Source organism: Neophocaena asiaeorientalis, unplaced genomic scaffold (assembly GCF_003031525.2).
Source record: "Neophocaena asiaeorientalis asiaeorientalis breed wild unplaced genomic scaffold, Neophocaena_asiaeorientalis_V1.1 scaffold51, whole genome shotgun sequence".
Classification (NCBI taxonomy): Eukaryota; Metazoa; Chordata; class Mammalia; order Artiodactyla; family Phocoenidae; genus Neophocaena; species Neophocaena asiaeorientalis.
This window is the reverse complement of record NW_020173335.1, coordinates 3,678,547-3,698,983: the sequence shown is the minus strand read 5'-3', so window position 1 is coordinate 3,698,983 and position 20,437 is coordinate 3,678,547. Positions and strand designations below refer to the sequence as shown.

The following is a 20,437-nucleotide window of genomic DNA, read 5'->3' as shown; positions in this document are numbered from 1 at the left end:
AAGCTACAAAGAACTAGCTCTAATTTCAGGTAAACATCCTACGTCACGTTTTTTTTTCTAAACTAAGTCTATAATATCAACTTAAAAGAGCAAAATGGAAAGATAAATGTTATTCATGTCTTAGTCTAAGGTACCTGGGAATCAAGAAAATGGTACTGAAAACATAATATTACAAAGGAAAGCATATCTCTATATAAAACACATATGAACTATGTTAGGTCAGCATCACTTTGTCCGAAATAGTAAGGGAGCCCTTGTTTAACTATACGCTCTCTCATTCACTGGTGGAGGGAAAAAGAGTGGGTAAATCATCTTTCAAAGGCGATCCCAATTTTTAATGGCAACACGTGTAGCAAAAACTATTTCTGAGAACTTTAACTAATGCATTAAAACTCTCCTGCTAAGATGTATGGTAATCAGAACCACAGAGTCTTAAAGGTTGACTGGAATAAATATTTATTCAAGCTCCCAAAGACGGCTGCGGAGTTCACTCTCTTATTTGTAAAATATAAAGGATATTAAAATAAACGTTCTCTATAATCGTCCCAGAAAAAAATGTGATTAAACTCAACATTATTTTTTCTATGTGTCGACAGATGCAAAATATTCGTTCTGATCATTATAAAAAAGCAGGTAAGGATGATTAGACCCATCAATGCGTATGACATCATACGTAGGTACTAATTTCTTTACCCCGGGAGTGTGCTCCAGTCCCCAACAACAACAACAAAAAGAAAAAGAAGGAAAGAAAAGAAGAGATTCCAGTTCCATTCTTTCTTTAAGGAGGACAAGAATGTATCCTTGGCAATACAGCCTAATACACCAGGACCAGGAGAGTATGTCGTGTCATTACTGCGATTCTTCGGTTTTCTGGTTTATGGATCATCACTACTCTGTCACATAAAGTAAGTGAGAGCTCCATGGGGGGTTCACACCCCCCCCCGCAGGGGTGATGGCAGACGAGGGAACACTGAACAGCTACACAGCGACAGCTCGAGGCAGGAAGTTCACAGTGCGCTCAGGGCCTGTGCTGAATAGCATTGTATCATTACAAAATCAAGAAGCCATCGGGCCGGTGGTCCCTAGTCCCCCTGTGCAGCAGGGGGTTTGCAGTCAGGGAGACCATGGCGTCTGGGGAGCTGGGTGTGTTAATTATGAAGTTCATCTCTGGGAAAAAAGAAAAGGAAAAAAAAAAGTGTGAGCGAGGATCCAGGGGCTTGGAGGGGCACTTGCCCCTGAGCAAATGCCACAGAACTTTAAAGCCTCCTCTCCAAAAGGCAAACTTTCTTCCCTGAGGCTTTCCTTCGCTGGTGCACAGATAAGACTGATGGATGATGCCCTGCTGGCAGGGATGCTGGGCGAGAGGGTCAGGCAGGGAGGGGTGCCCTTGAGCAACGTACACTAATTCACAACACTCTGGGAGGCTAGAGTGCTCACCAATTCTCACTCACCAACTTGGGGCAGTTGTTGAGATCAGAATGAGTGTGTGCTTCATGGAGAGAGCCACGGCTGCATGGGATCAGGGCAAAGGGTGAGTGAGGGAATGGCAGGTAAACCGTCAAAGTAAACTCACACCCTGAGGAGCCAAAGCTTGTGAGACAGTACAATTCATGTATCAGTGATCACTCCAGAAAGCCATCTGGCAAGATTAAAATCACCAGGTCACACATGTTAAGCAAGGCAGGAACCTACTGTCCTCTTCTCTTGCTTCTTCTGGCCCCAGCCTGATGGTTTCCTAATTAAGCATAATGCAAAGTGTTTCCCCAGACAGCCATCACAGGGCAACTAGTCACCAAGAAGTTAGTTACCAAGAAAGACACGTTCAACAGAGCCCAAGAGAGTGTCAATCCGAAGTCCATACTGACAATTTATCCAACTATTTCAGTAACGATCTAAAAACGTACTGAACTTAATTTTGATGATGCAAATAGAAATACCCTCTTCACCCAAAGTCTCCCAGATGCAGTTTCTGGTCTTAGTCACAGTGAATGCCTGGTAACAGGTCAAACCCAGGGGGCAGGGTCCTTCCCAGTCCAGAGGATGGGTGGTACTTACAGCAGATCCTTATGGGTCTTTATCTCATCTCCAGGCTCAGGAATCTGACACACACATACATATGGAAACACAAGTGTCAGTGAATCCGCTGTTAGTTAAGCTGGGGTGACTGAGTTGTATGGTCAACTCAGTATTCAACTACTTGTTGAAAAACTATAATGGGGCCAGAACTAAGCGAGGCACTGTACATTTCCTGTGTTTTTGTCTTTACATATTTTATTTCTTCCACACCACTCCGTGGGTTATACAACCAGGCAACCTATGAGATCATAAAATCAGAGGAAGGCAACACTTGGTGTCAGCATATATATGTTTTTGCTTTCATGTCTTATTCTGTGGGATGATAATAGATTGCTATTAATATAATGTAAAGACACTAGTTCATTTAAAATCCTGTACAAATAGCTTCTCAGTTTCAAGTTTATTTTTGTCACAGGTTTGGGATAAATCAAACCTTCGCTATGATACAAGACCTACCATTATGTTTTACAGTAAAATTTGATTGTTTCATATTTAAATATTTAAGAACATTAGATGTGCTAAATCCAAACTGGAAAATATGGACTGTATAACTTTGTGAAAGTATAGCTTTCTCATGGCTCCCAAGGGCGTTTTAGGCTTAAAACAAATATTCAACTCATAAATTCTGTGAAGCAGCATACTGTGAAAGGGTGATAAACAGATTCTTAGTGGTTTCATTCAAACAAACAGTCACAGTATCAAAAGGTTTTTAAGTAAGTTCATCCTTGTCTAATATTAACACTTTTCTAGGTGAAATTATTAAATTTTATTAAATTTAAATTAAAATGTTGAACAGTTAAATTAAGAAAAATTTTGGAAATTAACAAAGGACATGGTAGAGAATCTATACTGTGCAAAGTACTTCATAATGGAATAGAGACACAGATACCTCAAATAATCTGTATCAGAAAACTGATCAAGATTCCCAATGTAAATTCACAGCATATTTTAGAGGTACCTCCCTTAACTTCAATTGTACACAGTAAATGATTCTGTTAATAAATAAATTATCATCTTTCCAACTTCAGTTTACATTCTGTTGTTTCTTTTCAGCTGTATCTCAAGCAATACTTCAACTTCATAATTTAGTCAGTTGCTTAAATACTATTCCACGGAATTGAGTTTGGGCGATCAAAAAAGGGAAATTCCTGCTTAATGTTACAATATGAATAATATATAATTATTCACAATGTTTAAAAAGTATTATATAATATAATATTATAATATAATATAATATATGAATAATGTACAATCGCTCACAATATTTATATGTTCATGTATAATTATTCGTAATATTTACATATCAATGTAATATATAATTATAATTTTATATATTCTAATTGTAATTATAATAATTATATAATAATATATAAAGTTAAATATTGATCCCATGTTTTCTAGCTGGCCTCATGAATTGTTAGGGTGCTGGATGCATTATTTGTATACCTGGTTAGAATATACATGTTAATTAATGCATATAGCCCACGCCATTTCATGTTCCCAGTGTGCATAGTGATTTGCCTGATCTGTCAAAATCATTCATGATATCAATTTTATAGTCTTTTAAACGGTGATACTCATCATATTTGAAAAGTATACTAGGTGACACCATATTTGTATAAATAGTTCTGAATTACCGTTATAAGCAGAATGTGATAAACAGCCAGAAGGTTTTCAATATTTTTGTTGCAGCGCAACAAATAGATACAAATGTTCGAAATAATACATAAAATAAAGGGAATAAACAATTGCAATACAAATAAAAATAGATTTCCTAAATCCCTGTGAGAATTTTGAAACTTCCTCTTTGGGGTACAAAGGCCATAATATTATTAATCAGGACAAATATTAAGTAGGAAAACTGAGATAACTACTTTTTTAAATATATTTTACTAAAACACTGATTTGAAAAGAGTAGTTAATAAGTTGACCTTTCCCCCCCAAAAAAGATAAAATGACACATCTAAACAATCAACTTTTGGTGGGTACAGAAAGGAAAGATGACACCTTAATGGGGGAAAAATTAAAACACATAAAAGCGTGGACTTTTAAGGCAATGGAGACACAAATAATCTGCAGTGAATAAATTATAGTTATAGCGATAACCATAGTGACATTTATGAAAAAAAAAATCAAGCTATGGAAAGGTTTTTGGTTCTTGGTTTTCCCAAATCTCCTGTTTAAAAGGAGAAAAAGAAGTGACCAAACAACTGATCCAGATACATAAGGGCATCTCTAAGCGGTACTTACTGGCATGACAATGTTATAGTGGATGCAGAACCCGGGTTCCGAAGGAAAATATTCATCAGACACAAACCGTATCCTGATCTGATTGCCTTTAGAAATCTGCTTTCCCGGAACAGTGCCAGACCCACACCAGCGCCCTAATACGGCTCCATCGCTGGGTTCCTCAACCTCTACAAAATCATACCTGCAAGAGACCAAGATAGAAGAGACATCAAACCATGGTCTGTTATTTTAGGAATTCAAAGTCCATGTCCATGGAGACAATGAGTCCCTGCAGACCACAGCTGTGAGTTCATCCCAAATTTAACTGCATAAATAGAATAAAATCTTCCAAAGAAGAGACACAACTGAAAATGCATTCCCAATTAAAGAAATACAAGTCTTCGATTCTAAGCCCTCCAGTTTTACTGGTAACGAACTTCAAATTCATTTAAAGAGCCATGTCAAAACTTGAATATTCTGTACAGAGCGACCATATCTGGCGTTCATGAATTATTCAATTTAATCTCCATTTGGATATGACAATTTTGCTCCAACTTAATTTCCATGATCACTGCCCATCACTTTCCGGCAGTCGCTCCTTCACCCCAGTCAGGCTCCTTGGCCCCCTTTCCTCATCTGTGTTCCAAGCTTTTCTAGAGCCACTTTTTTATAGACACGTCCTCCAAATCTCACTCTGTACTGAGCTGCCTCTGTGAGACCTTTCTGGCTGTTCTCAGCTCACTGCCATCTTTCTCTTCCTGATAAACGCATACTTTTAACTACGCCTATGCAAGTAATCCATCTTGTTAGCTAGGCTGTTAAACCCTTGAAGAAAGGAATCAATTCTTACATGCTTCTGGTTTACACTGTGCTACACACAGTATCTTAAACCTATGGAATGAATGCTTAATACTCTTCTAACCAATGTTAACTTGGGTTTGAAAGTTTCGATCAGTGGCACTCATGGAGAGCAGGGCTGCCCCTTATGAGAATTGTGAGAAATGTGTAGGGCATTTTACATTGTCTCGATGAGGGGGCGGGGGGTGAAGTGGGCAAGGTCCATGGACACCCAACAAGGGACAGTCCCAAAAATGGGTGTTTGCTCCACGCCCTCCACGTCTTTCAAACAGTTCGCTGGACACTCACGTAAGGCAACATTTCTGCTATCGTCCATCTGAGTCTAGAACGTAATACTGTCACACAGAAGCACAAATGTGTTTTGCAGATTTAGCTGAAGCCAAATTTTCTAGAAATAGAACCATCACGTTAAGTCGAAGGAAGCGTCTGTACTTTGGAACAACAGCTACTACTTTGGAAAATCAAATCACTAATAGGAACGTTGCTTATACTCTTTGCATCACAGTGAAAACCAGAAAACATACCCATTTAGTCCGAGTCTGCTGCTTAAAAGATACAAACATCTGACTGCTTCATTTTCCGTTTCTTGTAATGGTGCATGTGTATTTTAATATAAATGACTGTTATCATTTCAGCTTTACAGAGCATGTAGGCCATGACATTTATTTTTTAAACAACTGCACATATAAATAGATGATCGCTGTTATGAATTGCGTTTCACAATAGTAAAGAGGACGTTGCCAAACTTTTCTTAAGGGAGGTCTGACATGGATGAAGACGACTGGTTGGTTTTTTAAAAAGTCTAAATTCAGTAGATGTCAGACAACTAAAATTAATATACTCTGTACAGTACAGAATTTACAGAAGAAAAAAAACTGATGAAAAAGGACAAAGTGCATAATGAACCAATTGTACTTACGCAACTTTGTCCTCAAGCAGTAGCCAGAGCTCTCCTATGGTGTGTAACTTAACCTGTTCCAGCCTCGTTTTTCTTGTCCTTAAAATGAGGAGAATGCTACCTGACTCACGGGGATGTTTTAAGAGAGGGAAGGCGGGGCAGCACACGCGCGGCGCCTAGACGTCGCGGGTACAGAGCTCCTACTCAACAGTTTGCCCTTCCTCTCTACCCAGCACCCCTTCGCTCCCACCCGGCACCTACTTTAATGTGACCCTGCGACTGTGAAAGCAACAAATAAGAAAACTCAGATACCGGAGGAGAGCATAGCTTTTGCTCGATCGCACGACGAGCCTGGGTGGTAGATGATAAATGCACAAGGCAGCCGGTACAACCTTCCCAGGAGTCTTGCTGTGAAGGTGGACCAGGAACGGGGGCAGGGGGGAGGAAGATTTGGGTAAAACAGACTGAGTGGTTATTTCAGACGTGACGCCGTATAAAAGTTGATAACTAGCATTTTAAATCAAAGAGTAACTTTTATACCGAGATCGTTTACAGGTGGAACAAAGTCGCTTTTCACAGAGTATGTCTGTTCTGTGTTTGGGAGGTGACGCTCCCTGATATGCGTTACCATCAGGGCTAGTTTGCAGACAGCTGATTTCAGGCCTGGTCAGTCATTCCACGAGTACCTGTGAAGCACTGTGTTGGCCCAAAGTGCCAGCCCACAAAGTGCTGGGCTAGATTCTCGGGATACAGAGATGAAACCATAGCTTCTATGGGCTCAGGGTCCATTGAACAGCGCTGAGCGCTCTAACGGTAGTGCTCAGGAAAAACGGGCAGTGCGGAACACTTGCAAGGTGAGGGAAACCCTGTACAGTGAGATGAGGGTCAGCCTTCAAAGCAGCATCTGGGCTGTCAGTGAGTCCTGACTGACCAGGGGGGACAGGGAGAATGGAAACGCATTCTAGCGAGAAGCACAATCCCGAGGACGTAACAGAGGAAACCAGGGGCCCGGGGTGGTCCCTTGTGAACAGAGGATGGAGCTCAAGCTGGAAGAACAGGTGTAGGTACGAAGGCCTTGAAGTTTCAGAGTCGGATGTTAGAAAAGTAGTTTGGAGACCAATGTTCCAAAGAGGTTAAGCACAGTGTGAAGAGGTTCTACCCTTCTTTATTTTTATTTATTTATTTATTTTTTTTGCGGTACGTGGGCCTCTCACTGTTGTGGCCTCTCCCGTGGCGGAGCACAGACTCTGGACACGCAGGCTCAGCAGCCATGGCTCACGGACTCAGCCGCTCCGCGGCACGTGGGGTCCTCCCGGACCGGGGCACGAACCCGCGTCCCCTGCATCGCAGGCGGACTCTCAACCACTGCGCCACCAGGGAAGCCCTCTACCCTTCTTTAAAATATTTGTCGACATTTAATGAATCGATTAAGTTTTTAGGTGCTACCTGTATTTTTAAAGTTACTTTTTATTGAACTATAGTTAATTTATAATGTCAAGTGCCCAGCAATGTGATTCGGTTACACATATACATATATATTTTTTTCAGATTCTTTTCCGTTATAGGTCATTACAAGATACTGAACGTAGTTCCCTGGGCTGTGCAGTAGGTTCTTACTGTCTATGTATTTTTTATATAGTAGTGTGTATATGTATGTTAATTCCAAACTCTTAATTTACCTCCCACCATCCCCCCATCCCCCCCTTTCCCCTTTGGTAACCGTAAGTTTGTTATGTCTGTGAGTCTATTTCTGTTTTGTAAATATGTTCATTTATATTATTTTTTTCAGATTCCACATATAAGTGATATCATGTGATATTTGTCTTTCCCTGTCTGTAAGTCAACATTTTCAAAAGTTAAATTTCACAGAAAAATCTGGATTTCAGGCCCTTTTAAAACAAATTTGAACATCTGGTCATACTAAATATTATTAGCCCTGGTGTGACTCCTTGTGTTACTCAGATCTGCAGAACCGGCGTCAGCTCCGGGAGAGGAGGGCCCTTTGTCCTCTGGCCTCACCCGAGCAGCTGGGTGCCAGGGACGGAGAGCGTTTACCGCACGAGGTCAGTATGGCCTTCACTCCTTCGCGGAAACTGAGGCTGGGCCAGGTGGAAAGGGCTTTAGATGAGACATCCTCCTTCCAGTTTTTAAAAAGCCTTGTCTGTTTCCTATGCTGCTTTATTATTTTTTTCTTAATAACCAGATCTTCATTTATTTCCATCACTTGCCCACGTGGGCATCTGAGTTTGCTTCCCTTGCAGACTATGGGGCACCTACAGGAGGTTTCAATGAGGCAGCAGCATAGACACAGGATCACAACACGTCTGAGGATGCGGAAACAACAGCATCTCAAGTGTGGGCAGAAAGGAAGCCCTGGTAACAAAAACATCCTGAAAAGGAGCCCTCAGGGAAGCAGGATGGCACAGGACGGAGGCAAGGGGGAGGGAGAGTGTCCACCCAAGCAGAAGTGGGCCCGCTGTCACTGCCAGAGAAAGACCAAAGGAGATGAAAGCCAAGAAGCATCCCGTGGGCCTGGCAATTAGGAAGTCATTTTCAATAAACTGGTTGGGTGAACACATAGTGTCAAAAACTTTCTTCAGATCATTTTAAAATCATTTTATTTTCTAATTTTTAAAAATTGAAGTAAATTTGATTTACAATGTTGTGTTAGTTTCAGGTATACAGCAACGTGACCCAGTTAAACATATATATGTTCTTTTTCGGATTCTTTTCCCTTATAGGTTACTACAAGATATTGAGTAGAGTTCCCTGTGCTGTACAGCAGGTCCTTGTTGGTTATCTCTTTTATATACAGTAGTGTGTATATGTTAATCCCAAACTCCTAATTTATTCCCTCCTCCAGACCATTTTCAAAACAACTATTATAATCTTTCTAATAGAAACATCCCAAGAGAAAAGAATACCATTTGCAAGGAACCTAAAACTAACAGCTCACATAACTATTTTATTATACATATTTCCTTTTGATTTCTGTTAAAAAAAGAAACACCAGGGACTTCCCTGGCTGTCCAGTGGTTAAGACTCTGTGCTTCCACTACAGGGGGCGCAGGTTCAATCCCTGGTCTGGGATCTAAGGTCCTACATGCCACCGGCGTGGCCAAAAATAAAGAAACACCATATTTGTTAATCCGATCTGCAAGCTCCTTATAAGTATTTAAAAGGTGTTTTTAGGGGCTTCTCTGGTGGCGCAGTGGTGAGGAATCCGCCTGCCAATGCAGGGGACATGGGTTCGAGCCCTGGTCCGGGAAGATCCCACATGCCACGGAGCAACTAAGCCCGTGAGCCATGGCCGCTAAGCCTGCTCTCTAGAGCCCGCGTGCCACAACTACTGAAGCCTGTTTGCTTAGAGCCTGTGCTCCGCAACAAGAGAAGCCACCGCAATGAGAAGCCCGCGCACTGCAACAAAGACCCAACGCCGCCAAAAATAATTTTTTTAATTTAAATATAAGAATAAAAAGAAAGATCTTACTGGCCTTAATTCAGCAACTCATGACAGCACACAATTTAGGAAAAAAAAAAAAAAAAACAAAAGGAGTTTTTAAGCACACTCGGAAATATCTAGATTATCAGTGTTAACGTATTAAGGCACAAATAAGTCTTAAACTTTGCCATATCTAACTTGTGTCCTGAGACAAAAATCACTGTCCTGCACAGAAGAGTGACAAGTAGATTATTACTTGTTTCATGAAGATTTGCTACTGAATTTGACGCCATAGAAAAAAAAAAAACCACCCCATAACCCTAATCTTTATAACAATTTTTGGATTTGCAGTTAGATAGCTGGTAATTAATTCTCACAAGCTCATACAAGTCTGGTGCATACAAAAATCTATCATCGTATTTTAAAGACCTACATAGTTTTTCATTCCATGAAGTTAAATGAAACGAACCTCTAAAAAGTGCTCTGTTCTTTGCCTTTCAGAAGTAGAACTTAAGTTATACTACTAATTGTTTCATAGTAAATTTGGCATTTTAGGATTTGTTTTTCAAAAGCAGTGTCATTATGATAATAAAATGCTAAGTTTCATCCAATTATTCCACAGTAATTTTGTGAATCAAAACAGTAAATCCTCTTGCTAAAAATAGCATTCTTATATTTAAATCATATTCAAGTCGTCTAAAACAGACCCAGTGACAATCTACTTGAGACATATTACCATGCCTCACGGCTGCTTCCTAACCTTCAAAATAGAAACAAAACAAAACAAAAACCACTGCCACTGAATTCCATATTTTCCTCTAACTTGTTTATAGAGTGTGGTTGGAAAAAGACTAAAGTATTCAATCCAATTATCTTCCCCAATACTTTGAAATGTTTCTTTTTTCTCATAGAATGCCATGTAGAGGCTATGGGACTCATTGCATAAGTTGGTTGGCTGACACGCTACAACACAGCTCAAAACATCAAGAAGAAAGGAAGAGAGAAAACAATGATAAAAGATTATCTGCAGGCCTCAGCCAAATGAATGGGAGAAAATAAAACCAAGCAACGTTTGACCCATAAAAGTGAAATTACAAAACAGAATCAGATTCAGAAATCTACACATGCCCAGGTGACTTTTCTGGAGACATGGTAATCCTATAACACCCTCTCAGGTATTAATTTCCCACATGCACAACTGCTCACATCAGTATTTAAGGGATTTACTAAACCTATTTTAGGGGCCAATCAAACATCACTTTCTCATGGAAACACGATACAGTATACACAGCGCTAAGTGGTTTATAACGAGCACTCCCTTTCTCTATCATACCCCTGGGGACCCACGGAGGATTTATGTTCTTTTATGTTTAACAAACAAGTCTGGTATTGTAGACAAAATTTTCGTTCTCACATGGGAATTTAAAAACTGAAGATAGGAGAGCTGCTGAGGACAAAACCAAAGAAATAAATTCACTTGTAAACACAACTGTCCGACACCCAGCTTCCTTCCACGAAAATACACCAACCCTGCAAAACAGGCTGCTTCTAGTTCACACTAACTAAAACCCTGTCAATTAAATCTACCCTGTGAATGATCGAACCCGAGGGTGGTGTGAAACTCTACCAAGAAACAGACATGCATCTTCAGAAGGCCTCATTCTGCATGTGTCGACGGGAGCCTGGGCTTGTTGGGGAAGGTAATAAACTTAACAAGATGACAGCTACGCAGCAGTGCTCGCTGGCTTACACTTTGGTTTAACAGAAGACAACCCAGACACAGAGGAAACATTTTAAATCCCTATTTAGGCACCAGAATGGTCATCCATACTTTACCTTATAATGAAAATAAATTTTAATAATTATGCGTGTTGGTGGGAATGCAAATTGATACAGCCACTATGGAGAACAGTATGGAGGGTCCTTAAAAAACTAAAAATAGAGCTACCATATGACCCAGCAATCCCACTCCTGGGCTTATACCCAGAGAAAACTGTAATTCGAAAGGATGCATGCATCCCAATGTTCATTGCAGCACTATTTACAACAGCCAGGACATAGAAGCAACCTAAGTGTCCACTGACAGATGAATGGATAAAGAAGATGTGATACATACATCCAATGGAATATTATTCAGCCATAAAAAGGAATAAAATGATGCCATCTGCATAGACGTGAATGGACCTAGAGACTGTCACACAGTGAAGTAAGTCAGAAAGAAAAAAACAAATATCATATGATATCTTTTATATGTGGAATATAGAAAAATGGTACAGATTAACTTATTGGCAAAGCAGAAATAGAGACGCAGACGTAGAGAACAAATGTATGGATACCAAGGGGGGAAGCGGGGTGGTGGTGGAATGAATTGGGAGATTGGGATTGACATATATACACTATTGATACTATAAATAAAATAGGAGAACCTACTGTATAGCAAAGGGAACTCTACTCAGTGCTCTGTGGTGACCTAAATGGGAAGAAAATCCAAAAAAGGGGATGTATGTACACGTAGAGCTGATGCACTTTGCTGTACGGCAGAGGCTAAGACAACACTGTGAAGCAACTCTACTCCAATAACAATTGTTTAAAAATTACACACGTAACACATGTTACACATAGTCATTGCTCTTTATACATTCCTTTGATCCTCACAAAAATCATAAAAGGTTAATACTGTTATTTTGCCCGTTTTACAGATTATAAAATATGGAAAAGCTAAGTACCCAGCCAAGGTCACATAGCAACTAAGTGTAGAGCGAAGGCTTCGGTTTTGGGAGCTGAACTCCAAAGCCCACGCTCTCAAGAGCGAAGCCGTACTGCCTATTATATTTAAAATCTTCCTACTTAATTATATTTCCTCTATTCTGAGGCTTAACAGTATAGAATTTATGTGTCTTTGTCCAGACTGGCCAAATGAACTTGTTCAGTGGCTGGAGAACCATTAACAGTCATTCAAATAAATTAATCCATCAACTTGATAATTTGGGCATATACATTTACAGGTATTAATTTTAATTGACTCAGGACTGTCTACTTTTAGGCACTCAAAATTCGTTATGGAGAACTTTAAACCTACATAGGAAATGCATAAGTCAAAGCAAAGAGCACGCTGCAGAGGGAGGACAACATACGATGGAGTAATTCTCAGGAAAATATGAGAGTTCTACGTGTCAAAAATGGGGGTGTTGACTGTACATGGTAGGAAGTGAAGAGTTCTAAATTATCTTATTACTAAATAAAAATACTGCAAATATATAAGCCATGAACTCAATCTACAAAGTTAGAAAAATTAAAAAAAAAAAGAAAACCAAGAGAGTATAAAGTGAAAAAAATGAAGACTAAAACTCTAAAAGATATATTCAAATACCAAATTAGGATTCAGAATTAAAACCAAGAGCTGGTTCTCAGAAAGGAGTTGGTGGGGGGGGAGAGAGAGAGGTCAAGAATTTCCATGCATAGGAGTAAGGAAGAGGTAATCACAGATCAAAATGGATTTCACATCTGTAAGTATGTTTTAGGCAACACTATTGCCAATTAAATCTGAAAAGCTAAATGACATGGATGCCTTACTAGGAAAACGTAAATTACAACGGTTGACTAAAAAAGTGGAAAAAGTGAACAGACTAATAACTCCAGAAGAAATTGAAAAGACTGTCAAACATCTGTCAATAAAAAAAGATGCAATGGCATAGGATTTATAGAAGAGTTCTGTTTGATATTAAAGGAATGTATAATTTCAATGTTATGTAAGCAATTGTAAAAAAAAAATGGAACATGACCAGATATTCACTCAATTAATAATAATAAAACCTAGCCTAAATCTTACGAATATAGTTAACAGTACTGTATCATATACTTGAAAGTTGCTGAGAGAATGGATCTTAAATGTAGAAGTAGAGTGACGTGGTATGAAGGGGCTCTTAGCTAGTGCCACAGTGGTAATCATACTGCAATATATAAGTATTTCAAATCAACAGGTTGTACATCTTAAACTTACACAATGTTACATGTCAATTATATGTCAATAAAGCTGGAAAAAGTAAGAATTTCTAATAATTGAAAAAAAAGTACTGTGTCCAAGTTTTTTGAAATGGCAAAATATCAAACATGTAAAATGAAGGCCAAGTTCACTCATAAATGGAGGGAAGGGCTTCGCTGGTGGCTCAGTGGTTGAGAGTCCGCCTGCCGATTCTGGGGACGCGGGTTCGTGCCCCATTCCGGGAAGATCCCACATGCCGCGGAGCGGCTGGGCCCGTGAGCCATGGCCGCTGAGCCTGTGCGTCCGGAGCCTGTGCTCCGCAATGGGAGAGGCCACAACAGTGAGAGGCCCGCGTACCGCAAAAAAACTACAAAAAAACAAAAAACCTTTTTATAAATGGAGGGAAATGCAAACATTCTAAATAAAATTTAATCAAACATCGTTTATTAGTGGGTTAAAAGCATACTTCTTGACAGAATATGGATTTGCATCATGAACTTGAGGATTAATGTAATGATGACTTTTTAGAATATTCAAAGGAGAAAAACTATATGTTCATATTAATAAATGCTGAAAAAAACGTAATAAAGTCAATTATACTTAGATAAAAACAGAGTCAACTGTGAAGAGCAGGAAACTTTCAAATCATGGTAAAATTACACAACAGAAATTAACTGCAAGTATTACATTAAAGAAAATCAAAGTCATTCTCATTAAGGTTAGAACAAAGACAGGATCGGCCATTCTCACTACTATTTTCAGCATTTTGGGGGGAAGCTCGAGCTAATTTATTAAGAGAGGAAAGCAAATAAATGTAATAGAAGCAGGAGAAAAACGATCCTTAGTTGATAACAGATCCCTTAAGAACAGACAGTAGTCGGATAAGCACAGAGACTGGAAAAGCTCCGCCATCATCCAGGTGGGTGGCTTGAGCATGGGGGCAGGTAGGGGTAAAGAATGGGCTCCAGGCTGTGAACAGTCTGAAGATCTGATAGGAGGTGGTCTGGGTGTGAGAGAAAAACAGGTTTCAAAGTTTTTGGCTTTTAAAAACCACCTGGAGGGCTTCCCTGGTGGCGCAGTGGTTGAGAGTCCGCCTGTCGATGCCGGGGACACGGGTTCGGACCTTGGTCCGGGAAGATCCCACATGCCGCGGAGCGGCTGAGCCCGTGAGCCATGGCCTAAGTAAAAAAAAAAAAAAAAAAAAAAAAAAAAACCACCTGGAACTAAAACAGAATTTACTAAAGTGACTAAGTGTGAGATAAATATACAAGCATCAATAGTTTTTCCTTATGACAGTAAAAAAAAAAGTTAGAAACCGAATAGGGAAACACGTCTTTCAGCGAGCTGTAAAAAGGTGTAGTAATAAAAGTAACAAATAAAATATAAGCACCCTATGAAGAAAGGCAAACAATATTATTGAATGACAAAAAGGCATGCGTTTACGATAACTTTTACCAAAATCCCAAGTCTTCCAGAATATCTGTGCAAAAAAGTAAGCACGATAATAAAGCAAACGATATGGAGTACATGTATGCAGCTACGTTATACATATTAAGTGATTCCATCTTCAAACACAATCCTATCTGTAGCTCCCATTATTATATCCATATTAGAGGTGGGAAACTGAGGTATAAAGAGGTAACAAAGCAAGTCATACAACGAAGGGTAACGGGGAGGCAGGTCCTGGCTCTGGGCTTCAGAGCCCATGTTCTTAGCCATCACACGATACTGTCTCTAGCAAAACAGGACACGATGGAGCCTCCCTAGATCGTCTTCTTTCCAATGAGGATAATATTCATTAACTCTCAAGGCTGTCGTGAACGGTCAATGAGAGAACGTATGTACATGAAGCAATTAGAACAATGCCTAAGGAGTAAACTGCTCAATAAGTGGTTTTTTTAGTAGCTGCTATCGTCACAACCCCACATGTAATACTCTGGCTCTGAGAAACAGCGGGCCCCTGAGCTCCTCACCTGACCACAAGCTGCGGGAATCATTACTTCTGGCTCGAGGCAGACCTCAGAACCAGCCCCCATGGCCCTACTTTCCGAAGCCTACCTGCCTAGAACAACACAAGCACACATGCCTCGCTGTTAATTATTATTACCGGTTGCTCCTTTCACTGTAGTAGAAGACACATTTATGAATGCAGTGGGCAAATAACGAATTCTTCAATTTTGTGTCTGTATTTTACGTCCTACAAAACAGGCACAGGAACAGGGTCAACTTGACGGCTGTTGTGGGAATGAAATAAGTTAATGTAAAAACAGCACCCACCTACCCGCTCAGCATCCTTTCCAGGACTCGCCAGCCCTTGAAACATATTACCCCTACCCTGAGGCAACTACTACGCGGGTGATGGATGCACTGTTACAGAAGCATCACCTTGTACCATTGTGCAATTCCTGAAACCATGCCGAGATTCAGGCAGCTCCGGTTACCAGGTCAACTCAGAGCCCCCTCACGAGACCAGGTTCCTCTCTGCTCCGAGGGCCACTCTTAACCATCATTACTATCAGGTAATTATTCTCACAATAAAACCTCACTAACACTGAGGGCCGCCTAGTGATGCTTTGCGGTGTGTGGCTGTTTATTAACCATATATTGACTGAGTCACTATTAAACCAGTAACAATTAAATAACAATTATATAAATGATAGACAGTATACCTTTGCTACATGTGCCAACTACCAAACCACTGTAGTACGGACAGAAACTGGAGGGACTAAATTGAAGCAATGAAATGAACATTCTCCTCAGACTTAAGCAAAGCTTTTCTCTCATGGGTTATCATCTTGTTTGTTTTTCCTTCTACTTTCAATACATAGGGTAAGGATAAAGGAGAATTTGCCTGTAGAAGTAGGTGGATATAGGAAAAAAGGACTTCTTGTAATGCATTCCAACTCTTGAGTTTAGGATACTAGGAATATTGAAATGGGAACGCACGTGTCAAGGCTTCCTTAAAGGGCCTCAAAATTTAAAAGAAAGAAGGCCTACGGATATACTCTTGTCCATCCAATATCAACACCATTCCAGGCATAGGAAAGCCACAATGAACCATCACCCAAAGGCACCCTACGGACTGCTCCTTCTGTATGCTGTTTACCTACCAACCAAATAGATTCTTTGAATAGCTGAATTCCATTGCCTAAACATATTAACAAAAGGCCATAACATCACTAATCAAGACATTCGCAAAGGATTGCTGTTGGTTAGGTTGGTTCATTTTTTACCTATGCTGTATTGTCCCTACACTTGCACAGACAGACCAAGGTGCACTGGATATGGGTTTATCTAAAGCTGAGAGAATTATTTAAGTAGTATGATAATAAAATTTGGACCAGATTCCTGCAATGCTTATCAAAGCATTATCATGACGTCAGGCCTGGTTTTAAAAGAAAATATTTAAATGGCAGATCAGGAGCATAAGGGATTTTAAAAGGCTCGTCTGTTTAGATACACAGATTTACCTTTCGGTGATAAAGTCTGTGCAAATGGCAAAATAAGTTTGTTTTAAAATACACCAAAGTGAAATCAAAATATTCTTCCTCTTGGGATACTAGAGAATTTCAGGCGTAGTCCTGAATATGAGTGTTTTTTTTTTAAGCTCAGGGTACTTATTTTGAGCATTTATATTTATTAAAATTTATTTCATGATGGAATGATTTCTGAGAAAAAATACTCTGAAAAAAATACTCTGAGTTTAAAACAAATTTCAGGCCATCCAGCATAATTCATTATTCAAAGTTTTAAAATCACTAAGAACAGACCCATAGCCTAGTACTTTAACAAACACAAACAGATGTGCAGAGCACTTCAGTCTTGAGTCATGAACTCCTTATTTTAAGGAAATAGCTGTTCAGTTTTAACCGGCTCTAGACATCATGCCCCTCTTGGCAAAATAAGCACCAAACTAGACAGTCCAGAAGGTTATTTTTTAAAATCTTAGCTTTTTTTTTTTTTTTTTCTGGTTTAAGATCCAAATCACATTTCCGTCCATGTGTATAGTCGTGTCAAAAAGAAAGCAGCTTAAACACAGAGCATATGACTAGAAAACACCCACTACTACATTTTTCTAGAATATCTTATTATTTCCCAAGGTCTGTGTGGCACTGCTATCACCGGATATCAGCATTTTCTACAGACAATATCCATGGAAACAACTTGTAAATATCAGCGTATTATGAAGCCAGAGAGAAACATACAGTCCTGGAGGGGCTGAGGCACTGAGCAAACGTGCCAACAAGGAGCCCCGTGCTGTGCACGGCCCACTCCCTAACCAGGCAGCCCGGGGTTAGGGGCTCCAAGGCCCCCAGGAGTGAAGGCCCCTCCCCTCCTCCTAACCAAGGCACTTTCACAAAACTCTTCCAAGTGCCGACTGGTCCGCTTGGAAACCTAGGGCTCCAAGACTGCAGAGTGTCTCGCAGCACAAAATCCTTTTTCTTACATGTCGTCCAGTACAAATCACACCTTAAAAGGTCATCCTTATGGGGAAAGAATCTAAAACAAGAGTGGATATAGGTATATTTATAACTGATTCACTTTGCTTTACAGTAGAAACTAACACGACATTGTAAATCAACTATACGCCGATAAAAATTAAAAAAAAAAAAAAAGGTCATCCTTTGGAACACAAAAGCAGATTTTGGGATTCATGTGACATAGTCTCCATCTGACTCTTCTGAAAAGAAATGATCCCTCATCCCTCCTCAGATACACCAAAGAGTGATTCCAAGAGGTTCCCATAGGATGGGATCCGGCATGAAGAAGATGCTTAATTAATGGAAGTTTTTATTATAGAATGAAAATTCTATTAGTTTCCGAGACCTTCTCGTTTCTCATTCACCTGTGTTGTCCAAGTCATAAAAATGGAATTTTACTGCTACTTTGTTTGCTTTTTCTACTTTGTCTTCAGTGGTCCCTCTACAGAATACAGGTATATATTTGTGTGTGTATATACCCCCATGCATATGTAAATATACCCACACATATACACACATATATGCATGTGTGTCTTTAGGGTATAAATATGTAGCGTATAAGTAGAACAGGTAAAATTCTACTCATATCACTTTGATTTTCATATCACCCCCTGAGTACATATGTATTTACTTTAAGCATGTTCATTATCAAGCTATTCATATATATATTTCATACATATATGAAATCCAGAAACTGAATTAGGTAAGTTGGAATAATTTTCTATTAAAGTTTACTGAGCAATTTTGAAAAGAATCAATTTTCACTTTGAGTTTTTCTAAGATCATCACTTTTATTTCTAACGCCAAAAGGTTTATGGGATATACGGGATTATATTTTCCTCGGAACCTGACTACAGAATGAGGCAGAAGAAAAGAAAAAACAAGAAAAAGAAAAAGGACTGTCATTTCTCAAGAAGCTAAACAGAACAAAAATCTTCATATTAAAGAAAACATTGCACTTTGCTAGGTGATCTGACCACTCTGGTAAGTCCAGCTAAGGCGATTACTTCATATTTTGTGGCATGAAAAGGGAAATAAGAAATGCTAGGCTTCATGTGTACCTGGCTCAACCCACCTTCCTGGGCAGTATCCCTGGGCCGGGTTTGTTTTGGCCCTAGGGTTGTTTTATTTTCCTCTTCTCACTTAAAATTTTTCCTCTTGCTCTATTTCTTTCCTCATCCTGTTAAAATTACCCCTTCAAGGGGCTTTGATATCCAGGACTCTTACCATAGCCTTTAATAGGTTCCCGGGCTACCAGAAAATTCAGCTTCTTTTAACAGTTTTCTTAGGCTCTTCACCCCTTGACAGAGGGGTAGAATAGCTTTTTTTCTTTCTTTTTTTTTTTTGCGGTACGCGGGCCTCTCACTGCTGTGGTCTCTCCCGTTGCGGAGCACAGGCTCAGCGGCCATGGCTCACGGGCCCAGCCACTCCGCAACACGTGGGATCTTCCCGGACAGGGGCACGAACCCGTGTCCCCTGAATCGGCAGGCGGACTCTCAACCACTGCGCCACCAGGGAAGCCCTGCTTTTTTTCTATTTTTGATTATCTCCTGACTTCTATTCATATATTCAGAAATTTTTATCTACCTACTTATTCTACTAAGCCTCAATGTCCTCTCTGAAAATGACAGGAATCAATCACGCATGTCACTTCTTGATTTTATTAATCTCATAGGTAAACAAGAAAACGATATAAATAGAGTAGAAGAGTACCAGATCATGTGCTATATAGGCAGAACCAAAATCTAACAGGAGTCACTTGCAGCAACTATTGTACTCTGGTTTCAATTGCAAAGCCGTTCATATTTTCATTTAAACTAGAGTTTAAAATATGAAAAAAAATACACATGTAAATGTCTTTCTAATACTGTATTAGCACAGGATATAAGTTTAGAATACAAGCTCTTATTAGGCAGGGGCTGCATTTCTTTTCTTTTCTTTTCTTTACTTTTTTCACCTCCATGTCCCCAGCCTCTAACTACTATCTGACACCAAGGCACAAACGCTGACCCATTCGTTCCATTTGGCTGACAGGCGAACGGAAGTGCTTCAAACCACACAGGAAAGTGAAAGATAAGGCAACATGCATCCTCTCCCTGCCCCCGCCCTCTGCAAACTTCAGTTCAGGGACCAGATGAGACACAGACAACTTTCCCGTCTACTTGTGGGCTTTTGGGCAACTGAGTAATTGTGGGCTACTCAGGGCTTTAGTCATCTTGAACCTCAACCTGGGCGAGACAGCACAGCTCACCAGATGGCAAACATGATCCCAGTTTTCAATACAGCAACTCCAGCGGTAATATTCCTGTCATAGGTCCAGAACGCACTATATCACCAATTATGACTCATGGGTTCCAAGCACACACGGCAGGGCATTTCACTGGATCTACTTAGGAGGTGCCTAATGGCAACTTTTAAAATACTGAGCATGGAATTCTTTAGAACAATGGATCCCACGCTCAACACTTTAA

At 39.9% G+C, this 20,437-nt stretch overlaps 1 protein-coding gene across 2 annotated transcripts in view; it reads right to left on the bottom strand.

Annotated features, from left to right (window-relative positions):
• Positions 1-20,437, bottom strand: part of PDGFC (platelet derived growth factor C) — a 213,594-nt gene that overhangs the window by 49,730 nt on the left and 143,427 nt on the right. For both annotated transcript variants that reach the window (XM_024746088.1, XM_024746090.1), the window contains exon 3: positions 4,327-4,507. In XM_024746088.1, coding sequence (XP_024601856.1) covers positions 4,327-4,507 — 181 coding nt within the window. The remainder of the gene's footprint in view (positions 1-4,326; positions 4,508-20,437) is intronic.